The sequence below is a fragment of the Cyanistes caeruleus genome, chromosome 18 (assembly GCF_971803275.1).
Source record: "Cyanistes caeruleus chromosome 18, bCyaCae1.hap1.1, whole genome shotgun sequence".
NCBI classification, from domain to species: Eukaryota; Metazoa; Chordata; class Aves; order Passeriformes; family Paridae; genus Cyanistes; species Cyanistes caeruleus.
The window spans coordinates 11,732,938-11,743,025 of record NC_141718.1 but is presented as its reverse complement, the minus strand read 5'-3'; the positions used below and the strand labels follow the sequence as shown (position 1 = coordinate 11,743,025).

General features: G+C 44.2%; 1 protein-coding gene and 1 long non-coding RNA gene across 6 annotated transcripts; one reads left to right on the top strand and one right to left on the bottom strand.

Annotated features, from left to right (window-relative positions):
• Positions 1-144: 144 nt before the first annotated feature.
• On the bottom strand, positions 145-5,613 carry LOC111936653 (uncharacterized). The gene is made up of 2 exons (XR_015277720.1): positions 5,452-5,613; positions 145-3,635 (listed from the first exon to the last, which is right to left on the bottom strand). It is a non-coding gene; the product is annotated as an uncharacterized LOC111936653 (long non-coding RNA).
• On the top strand, positions 1,975-9,868 carry LOC111936652 (solute carrier family 2, facilitated glucose transporter member 11-like). Of its 5 annotated transcripts, none has more exons than XR_002868293.2 (12): positions 1,975-2,070; positions 2,842-3,002; positions 3,493-3,617; positions 4,562-4,691; positions 5,107-5,255; positions 6,028-6,215; positions 6,553-6,663; positions 7,187-7,288; positions 7,632-7,707; positions 8,029-8,156; positions 8,526-9,542; positions 9,653-9,868. XR_002868293.2 is itself a non-coding variant. In XM_086855761.1 (11 exons), the coding sequence occupies exons 1-11, from the start codon at positions 1,975-1,977 to the stop codon at positions 9,683-9,685; spliced, it is 1,299 nt and encodes a 432-aa protein (XP_086711887.1). In that variant the 3' UTR covers positions 9,686-9,868. The 5 variants fall into 5 exon arrangements, 3 of the variants coding, with proteins under 3 accessions (XP_086711887.1, XP_023793488.2, XP_086711886.1); XR_015277716.1 differs by having other exon boundaries at positions 8,278-9,542; XM_086855761.1 differs by lacking the exon at positions 8,526-9,542.
• Positions 9,869-10,088: the final 220 nt, after the last annotated feature.

Genomic DNA, 10,088 nt, shown 5'->3' with positions numbered 1-10,088 from the left:
TTGACTTCCTGACTTTTAGAGCTGGTTCTGTGAGTACATGTGGCAGAAAACATTAATTCCAACTTCCAGCATTTTTTTTTCTGACTATGGCCTTAAATCAGGGGTCTATAAACTGATTAAGCAAACACAGTGGTTATATTTTAGTTGGTTTAAGTTGTTAAATTTTAATGGAAGCATTTAACAAGTTGGTTAATTGATATTGAATTAAAACACCTTCAAATGAGAAATCTATGACACTTGTTCACATTTTCTTATCATATGAAGTGTTAGGCAAAAACACATCTTGAAAAGCGATCCTCAGAGACTCACAGTTGATATTACTGTTTGCAGATTAAATAATTGTGCACTGGTGGATTGGTTAACAACCAGCAACACTAGAGAAAACTAGTACTGCTGCTGTTCTCAAACACTGCTCCTCTGCACAAACCAGCTCTCACTTGCAACCCAGCTGGTGCTGGGGTTCTTCCAAAGACATGCAGCATCCTAAGCCTGGGGAAGCACCAAGGGCAGCCACTCCCCAGAAGGAATGCACCCCTAAGTTGTTTGAATAACTTGTAAAGGCCTTTTAACAGAACCATCTTGGACACTGCTAGATAAAGAGGCCCTTTGAAAATTGTGGATAAAATGAAAGATTTTACAGTCAGGATTTAAAACTGACATTAAACTTTCCTGGCATCTGCTGTACATTATAGGGATATAGACTTGAGCTTTCAGCCAATGACCATTACTCTTAAAGAGCCAATTGATCAGTCAACTGATAATTCAACACTTGGGTGCACAGGCATTGTCTGTCCTGGCCAAGTTGGGCTTGAAAAGGCTTTTCTGAACTGAGGCTCAAGGTATCAGTCAGGAGCTTATCCTTAGAGTGTGAAATCTGATTACCCAGCCTATAACTTGGGGAGTCCAAGCCAGCCCACTCAAGTTTGAGCCGGTCCTTGGACTTTGAGTTCCACCAGTGCTTTCCTTGTTGTCCTTTACTCATCTCCCACAGCCCTCACTGTGCACAGCTGCTGCCAGAGCACGCTCAGAGCCCTGGCAGAGCACAGCTCAGCAGCTATCCCCAGCTTCATCACTAACCAGCACAACAATGACAAACCAAACAGCAGGCCCTTCATGACAAACCAAAGGGAGCTCAAACACTGAGAAAGAACAAAATGATGTGTTGAAATATTATCTCAGGCTCCTCTTTCTCTTTATAAAAAGGAACTTTTTCCAAAGTAGCCAAAGAAAGCATCAGGAAAGACCTAGGCTGCAAGTGGGGATGACCTTTGCATGCAAGTTGGTGTGAAGAGGTTTGATGCCCATTCAAGCAATGACATTCCCCTGATTAGGAATTGGCTTGTAAATGCTTGGCAGTCACTGTTTGAATATGAAATATTCCAGAGGTGCAGCATCACGCTCTCGTTGCTGGCCAGAATATCCCCAGGACAGTCTGTAGCAGGGAGTGGGAGAGGTTGAGGTGCATGTATTGCAGTCCTGTATTCTTAAACCTCCTGTCAGAGAGTTCTAAGAAAAGGTGAATAAACTATGAAACCAACAATGCCCTTCAATCCCCAAATGTTTATCTAGTCTCAGCCAAGTCACTCAGCAAAACATTCATTTAGGTGAGATAACAAGTGGGAAAGGAGGAGGAGAAAGGACAAATAAATGGAACGGTTCACAAAATGCTCACACATTGCACTCTGCTCCCACAACTATGACAGTGCAGATTAAGATGGCCAAAGCTGAAGACAGAAGCACTGAAGTGTGTAACTGGGTGCTGGGAGGCTTCTGGGAGCTGTGTCTGTACTCAGCGTTCTCACTGTCCTGTGCTTTAGTAGCTGTGGTTTCCTGTTGCTGGCTCCTTGCTCTCAGAGGAGGCAGGTGTGTGGCATTGCTCAGGTTGTTAGAGTTCCCAAGGGAAACACAGAACATTTGGAGACATGTCTGGATAGCTAAAGCAGTTTGCTTGCTGTTTTTATTTCCTGCAAGAAAATGAGCTACAACCTTTTTCTCCTGGCTTTTGTCCTGGGCATTACTGGAGCTTTTCACTATGGATTGCAGGTCTCCATTATCAATTCTCCTGCTGAGGTAAGCATGGAGAGCTGAAAGATTGAGCTATCAGGATTTCACTGTCCTCAGGTATTCATGCCTCTATATGCAATGGTTAACTTTTTTCTTTCAAAATTAGATTTATCGTGGTTTCTTAGTTCTAAGAGTATTTTCTACTGCTCTTGCATTTCATGAGGTTTGAACTTCTGTCTGATGTGATAGAAGTGGGAAAGGGAGGGATGAATGATACCCATAAAGCCATTTTCCCCTTGCTGAGTGGAATTTCTCCTCTCTCCATTGCTCAGGGAGTCCCTTGGACCATGTGCTTGACCACACACATTATTTCCAAGTGGCTGTAAGGTGGAATAGGGCAGGGAAGGGCTGTAGCTCTAGAACTGAGGTCAGCACCTGTAGCTGGAAGAGGAAAACTGGGGAAGGTGTTTGTCATCCTGAATGGTACCAAGGACACCCAGCTCATCCTATCACAACAGACAAGCAGGAATGGCAGGTAGAGAAAAAAGGATCAGAGTTTAGCACAGAAACAGAAGACCAGCCTACCATTCTCTTACTGGCACTCACAGTTGATATTTAATATTGATATATTTATTCACTGGATCTCATTACTAAAACATCATCTCCAGGGATGCTAATGGCAAAATTCCCGCTGATTTCATTGGGGCTAAGATTTCAACCATGGTTATCAATAGAAATGTATCAAAAAGACTGAAAAGCAGGTAAGATAATTTAAAAAGCACTGCAATAATATAAAAACATGTTGGCTGAGTCCATTGTGGTTTTTTTCTTTTAAAGTACATCCAGAGCTTCATCCGTGAGACCTGGCTGAAGAGATATGGCTCCTCTCCCAGTGCACAGATGATCACTTTGATGTGGTCCTTTATTGTGTCCATTTACAGCATCGGTGGGCTCCTGGGCTCCTCCTCTGCTGGCTACTTGTCTGTTAGATTTGGAAGGTAGGAAGGAGTGGTTACACCACTTTTTCTGTTTATACCCACAACTGCAGAAAAATAACTTGTGTCTCAGCAGAAACACTGCTTGTAAAGGGGCACTGTGAGCAGCCCAGGGCTTCCAGTTAAAGACCAGTAGAGTGAAGAAACAGAATGGAAAATCTGCCAATGATCACAAGGAAAATCACACCCTCTCCCTGATAAAGGGAGCAAATCCAGTCCAGGGAAGTCATACAAGAAGTACATGCATTTTAAAGAGAATTTCAGATTCTCACAAAGCTTGTTCTCCAGATATTGACTCCACTAAAGACATCAAAACCATCAATAAGCTTATCAGTCTGTGACAAGTTTCCCCATTGCCATTTCCCATTTACTTCAGCTGATCTCAGAAGGCAGCACTGAGTCTGTAGCCATGGTACAATTTGTGCCACTCCTGTCAGGCTGAGAATGAGGCAAGGGCAGTATTTATGCTAACATGAATTTGAATGAATTCCAGGAAGAAGGCCATGCTGCTTGCCAACATCCCTGCTCTGCTGGGCGCAGCTCTGATGGGACTCAGCCGGCTGTGTGGATCTTTTGAGATGATCATTGCTGGAAGGTTATTTTCTGGAGTCTGTGGAGGTAAATTGGCATTCCTACCTGTGGTATTAAACAGGGGGAAGAGCAGTGACTGAGGGTCACAAGGATTCACCAGCCTGAGTACACAGATCACAGACTTTTCACTACATTCTGCAGAGAACATGATTGCTGAGGGCATTTTTAACTGATTAAGAAACCACAAACATAATTAAATTACTAATGTATGACATCTCCATTTCTCTTTCTTCTATTTTTACATCCAGTCCATAGAAAAGGTACTGCAATTTCTGAATTGGCAGCAATTGTCAATTATGTGAAATACAATATATATATAATATAATAATATATATTAAATGCAATATTTCAGGGAAGCATGCTCACTTAATAGAGAACTGGCCTCTGTTGTTTATGTTGCTTTTCTCTGTGGCTGATGCTGCCCTCCACGTTACAGACAAGAGAATGGTTTTCAAGCCAATTCAATTAGAATTTTCAATTCTAATTTCTAGATGCCTCAGAAGGTTACATTCTGCCAGTGCCTTTGACCCCTGAGCAGTTGGATAAAAATCATACCAACCAGAAAAAAAGAAAAAAAAAGAAGAAAAAAAAAGAAGATAAAAATTAATTCACTGAGCAAATAGAATGTACAGGATTTGCCAACTTGGTGGTTTCAAGCAGAAAATGAGGCACATAGCATCTGAACAGCCACTGAAAAGTGTCATCTGAGACTAAAGGGAGTAGCCACGGTGGCTGTAGGAAGCAATGTAAGAGAAGGCCAGCCTGCAGAAGGACAAACTTCCCAGGGGCCCATTCTTAGGTAGTGAAATATTCAGCAAAGGCACCAAGGCATGTGCTTCATGCCAGGCATCCTCAGCACAGATAAAAGTGTATCTGAGAGCCAACCCCCACAGGCACTGTCTGTAGTGGTCCCCTCCAAAGCCGCAGAGGACGAGGATTTGCATTGCCCTAACAGTCCTGTGTCATGGCAGGTTTAGCTCAGAATGTCCATATCATGTATGCTGGGGAGTGTGCTCCAAGGAAGCTCCGTGGGCTGATTGCCATAACAGCTTCCACCTCCATTGCTGCTGGAAAATTTGCGGGATTTGCTCTGGGGCTCAGGTAAGACAATCTGAAACACACTCAGTTTCTTCTGTTATTAAAATACCTGCATATATCAATGTATGCCTGTGCCCAAGGGCTGCTGTTTGGGGCAGTCAGTACCAGCCTGATACCTCGTGGCTGGTGTAATAATGGTCATGGGAGCCTGTTTGGATCAGAAGCAGAGGGCTCAGCCCCTGCAGGTTTTTCTGGGATTGTTGTGAGCCCTCAGCTGCTGCAGGGGGACACAGGTGGCTTTGCTGACCCCGTGCAGCTCCTGTGCTGCAGGCAAGGGCCCTCTGCACTCCCTGCTGGAGACTCCTGGTGGGAGCAGCTGGGACACCCAGCAGGGCTGGGGGATCCCCCTGGATCTGCTGCTCACATGGTCAGCACAAAGGGTTCCTCAGCCCCTCTCACCCTGCTGCTTTTGTTCCAGAGAAGTTCTTGGAGTGGAGGCTCTCTGGCCAATTCTCCTGGCAGCCAATGCAGTCCCTGTCCTTGTTCAGCTTCTCACCCTCCCCTTCTTCCCAGACTCTCCCCGCTACCTGCTCATTGACCAAAAGGACAAGGAGGGATGCATCAAAGGTAAGGAAAAGGGCCATAAATCATTCCTTTCAGGAAAAAGGGGAAAAGACAGGAAAGCCCCAGATGAACCTGAAAGAGAGGCACATGTGGGAAAAAGACTCTTGGTGTTTTGGCTCTGAAAGCACCTTCAGCTTAATGAAAGTCAGCCTCTTCTGTTTGGATATTAATGCTCTCTTGGCACTAGTATTTCCCTTACCCTCTGCCAGGGTCGTCCAAGGGAGGTGATCACACACAGTTTGTATTTCCAGCTGTGCAGGTTCTGCCCTGAACAGAGTATAGATACCTTTTCTGTGTGAGAGGGACAGGCTCTGCCCTGTCCAGCTCTGTCTGGAAGCATCCCAGTTCTAAACCTAACAGCAGCTGCCAACAGAAACCAAGCAACAGCCACCATGAGTGTTTAACTGTCAAAGTTAGAACTCCTTGGATGTAAGCTGATTTTTTATATGTAGGAGTTATTTTATAACTTGTCTGTGCTTTGGAGTGTGTACTAGAACTGCACCTTTAGCAGGAGAGTATGCAGGGAAGGATTGGAAAGAATGTAAGTGTGACTTACTGAAAGACTGTCAGCAGCCAAAGGTGAGGTCATATTAAAATTTATGGGTAAAAGCAGACAGCACTGATCTGGACCTGTGTCATACCTGATCCCAGATCTCTGGGAAGATCACACAAGCAAAGAGAATGAAGTTCTAATAAGATACTCTGCAAAGCAGGAAATAATTTGGATTCATGTCTGTGCTGGTGAGCTTGGACACCTCTCCTCCTCTCCTTCCAGCTGTGAAGCAGCTCTGGGGAGATGGGGACCATGTGGCTGAAATAGATGACATGATGTCAGAGCAGAAAGCCATCCGTGGGGAGAAGGCCAAGAGCGTTTGGGACCTGCTGAGGGACAGAGCAGTGCGCTGGCAGCTCATCACTCTGTTCCTCGTTGTCTCATGCATGCAGCTCATCGGGACCAATGTGGTACGTGCAGTGCTTCGCTCTGCCCTCTGCATGGCTCACAAGCTTCTCAGCAAAAGTAACCTCTGCAAGGAGCTGGCCATGACTGCAGCAGTGCCCTAAGGAGGGATCTGCTCTTACTGCTTATTACAATCTTTTCCCTGGAAGTTTGGGACCTGGGATAAGTCAAGAACTGTTTCATCAATTGTTTTCTGAAGGCATTTCTATGGATTGCCCTGTCATGATAAGATGATTTTCTATTTTCTTAAGGTCTGGTTAATTAATTTCTGTCCAAAAAGACAGAAGCTAGTGTAAACATGGCCACATGTGTACAGCTTTCACAAATTTTTATTCTTTCCAGGTTTACTTCTATGCATACAGTATCTTTACAAAGGCTGGAATCCCCCCTACCCAAATCCACTATGTCTCCCTGGGGGTTGGGACCACTGAGATCCTCTCCACAGTTCTGTGTGTAAGTGGCTTTTCAGCTGAATTGCACATTTTGATCTTTAGAAATACCATAAATGGAGCTTCAGGAATCAAATTTTTGCCTGAAGTCAACCATGGTACCAATCAGATAAAGTTCTCTCCCCACATCCTGCACACATGGACATTTCTATTGAGCTTCTGGAAAGAGCTGAGTCTTTCTGTTAAAATCACAAGCCATTCTGGGCCTGACCTGGGAGTCCAGTTCCACCCTGGAGGAAGGGCAGTAGGACTCGGGGCTGTAGGAATTCCAGCAATTAACAGTGTAAGCATTCCCACTCTGCTCCCCTGCCCGGCTCCCCTTTGCCTGCAGAACGGCAGCTCTGAGCTGCTGTGCACAGACACTGCTCCCTGCAGCCCTGCACCTCCCACAGGCGCTCCCAGTCCTGCTCAGGCTCCCAGAGAAGGTGCAAATTCCCCAGTGATTCCCTGGCTGGCCAGTGAAGGCAGAGACCAGAGCAGCTCCCCAGGGATGTCCCTGGAGCTGCAGCATCTCCTCCTGCTTGCAGGGCTTCCTCATTGAGCGCGCAGGGAGGAGGACGCTGCTGTGGAAGAGCTACACGGTGATGGCCTTGGCTCTAGGGCTCCTCACAGTCACCCTCTTCCTACAGGTAAGACCCTTCTGATGCATTAGAACTGTGCCCATGTTTTATTGTATGACAGATATCATGATTATTTCCCCCCCCTACAAATCACTTTTTAGTGAGTAGAAGTATCTTTGGGGCTAACCATCATATTCATAGAGGTCTATTCCCAGCCATGTACATAATGATTAAAGCCATAGCTTTACACAACCAAGATCATTGCCAAGGCTATCTCATGACATTTCTGGAAGTAGAAGAAATAGATCTGTGTTAAACCTTGATATGCATAGTAGTGATCAACATTTGTAATGGAGCTAGATAAATCAAATTTTAATTTCTGATTTTATTTGCTTTTCATTTCCTACCACAGGACTCCTTTTTCTGGGTACCATACTGCTCTGTTGCACTTGTCTTTATTTTCATCATGAGCTTTGGCATTGGGCCAGGTCAGTATTTTCTTCTGGAATGGTTTCCTTTATTCACTCATTCCTTCCTCACTGCAGCCTTTAGGAGAGGTGTGGCTGTTCCACAATAGGCACAAATCCCCACTTCTGATTCAGTACAGGTGTCGATATTTCCCTCCATAATATGGTAAAATTCTTCTCCCATTGCATTCCCAAATGCCTTTTTTCTGAAGAGACAAGCACCACCTCAGACACTTCCAGGCCACTTAAAGCAGCAAAACTTATGCAGCAAAATTAAATATGAGGTACAGAAGCATCTTTCAAAATTTCTAAGCTTCCTTCTTTCTTCAATATATTTTTCAGGTGGAGTAGTATGCCCCTTGATCACAGAAATATTTATTCAGTCATACAGACCAGCTGCTTATGTTTTTAATGGTGTTACAAACTGGATCCAGCTCTTCATCCTTGGACTTGTGTTCCCTTTCATCGTGGTAAGCAAAGTAGGGTGTTTGGACCCCTCCTGAACCCAGAGCATGCTTCTCTTATCAACAATTTGTGCAACAGACAGAGCCCAAATTAACTGCACTTCTGATGGCTTCTTCCTCTGACCAGGTATTTACTGGAAATGCAGCAAACCCACAAAATTCTATCAACTCTACACAAGTTAGAGTGACATAGGCAGCACAGCTGCAGTGACAGAGGCACCAACACTGCAGATGTCATTTGAAACAGGACTTACATCAACTAAGTCTCTGACTGAGTTCTTCTAGTAAATACAAACCCAGAAACTCTTTATCATAAGAGAGAGAAATCAATATAAATGTTTATGAACACATTTTTTTCTCTTTGTTTTCCTGTAGGAAGGTCTTGGTAATTTCTGTTTCATCATTTTCCTGGCATACTGTCTGTCCATGGCAATTTTTGTATTCCTGGTGCTGCCAGAGACCAAAGGAAAGACCATGCTGCAGGTCATGGAGGAGTTCAACCGCCTGAACTACCGTGGAAAGGAGGGACAGGCAGCCCCACAGCAGAGTAACTGCTCAGTGGTGACTGTTACTAGGCTTTAAGAACAAACCCTCCACTTCATATTTTGCTCTTTTATTACTGTAGTGCCCAGTAGTCTCACTAAGCAAGAGAGAATCCATAGATCCACAAAAAAATCACCTTCAGTACAGGGTGCAGCATAAACGTGGTGGTTCTCTCCAGCTCCTGAAATATGAGATGAATTAATTCCTCTGCAGAAAAAAATCAAACACAGTTTATAGAGAAAATATGATCTTTGTCAGTCCCTCCAAGCTTGCAGTTGTAAACTGAAAACACAGGATCTGCTACTTGCTTGACAAAACCAGGACTCCACAGTTGGGAAAAGTGATTCTGGAAGGTCCAGAGGTGCAACAAACTTGCAGAGAGGACAGAGCTTTGACACTGAAATGATCTGCCCTTATTAACAAGTCAGTGCCAATGAGCTTTCCCAGAGAAGAAGCTCCAGTTCACAGGAAGTGTTTAAGTCTTTAAGCCAGTGAAAGAAGAGTGCCTTGCCTAGCAGAATCTATATGCAATGTTCCCCAATTTATGATCTTTACAATATTTTTGTTTACAGTCTTGGAGATTCTTTCATTGGGAAAAACAGGGATATGTCAGCACTGAAAGAAAGCAATGAGCAAAGAAAGCAGAGCAGCAGGAAATAATGAGTGGGCAAATCCAGTGTGCAGATTCTCCTTCCTCACTGGCAATGGCTGTGCAGTGTCTCCTCAGCCTGGAGAACACTGGGTTTCAGTGGGATTGAGCCCTGACAGTAACTGGGACTGACGAGACAGAGAAAAGGAACACCTCTCCTGGAGAACTTAATCCATATGTGTGACTGCTTCTCTTTCCAGGTCTCTGAATACTTCACATTATTTTTTCATTATATAACCTGGTAAAAACATTTTCATATTTGTGTTCACTGCTATATGACATGAGACTTTTTGGTCTTTTTGCTTTACAGTTTTCTGGAAAGGAAATAAAAAGCAGTGACTAGGAAAACTCATCCTTCTGATTGTGCCTAGATTGATTTCATTGAATGAAGAGTCAGGGACAAAGGAGACCCCATCTTCTGGGGTGGTGTTGTTGGGGTCAAGGAATACTGTGTCTGTCTTGTTCTGGAGATGAGATCTTCACTACCAACTGATGCAGATGCTGTACAATAAATTTTGCAAAAGGATCTGAATACTGAGAAGCAGTTTCTTTCACAGCCCTAAGGCTCCCTGCTATTTTATCTTCACATCAGCTTCCTGCAGCATTTGTGGCAGTGGCAAAATCTAATGCCAGGAGCAGGGAAATTTCCCAACACAGCCATCCCTCCCATGACAATCATCATACTACCAAAAAAACTAGATAAAGTTTTTTGTTTCAAGGCTTGAGATCATTGATTGTACAGTTTC

Bases quoted from the DNA above. Each gene is read 5' to 3' on its own strand.
- LOC111936652 (XM_023937720.2), top strand. From the start codon at position 1,975: ATGAGCTACAACCTTTTTCTCCTGGCTTTTGTCCTGGGCATTACTGGA. The intron at 3,003-3,492 runs GTAGGAAGGAGT...AATGAATTCCAG, and splicing joins TTGTCTGTTAGATTTGGAAG to GAAGAAGGCCATGCTGCTTG. The intron at 6,664-7,186 runs GTAAGTGGCTTT...TCCTGCTTGCAG, and splicing joins TCCTCTCCACAGTTCTGTGT to GGCTTCCTCATTGAGCGCGC.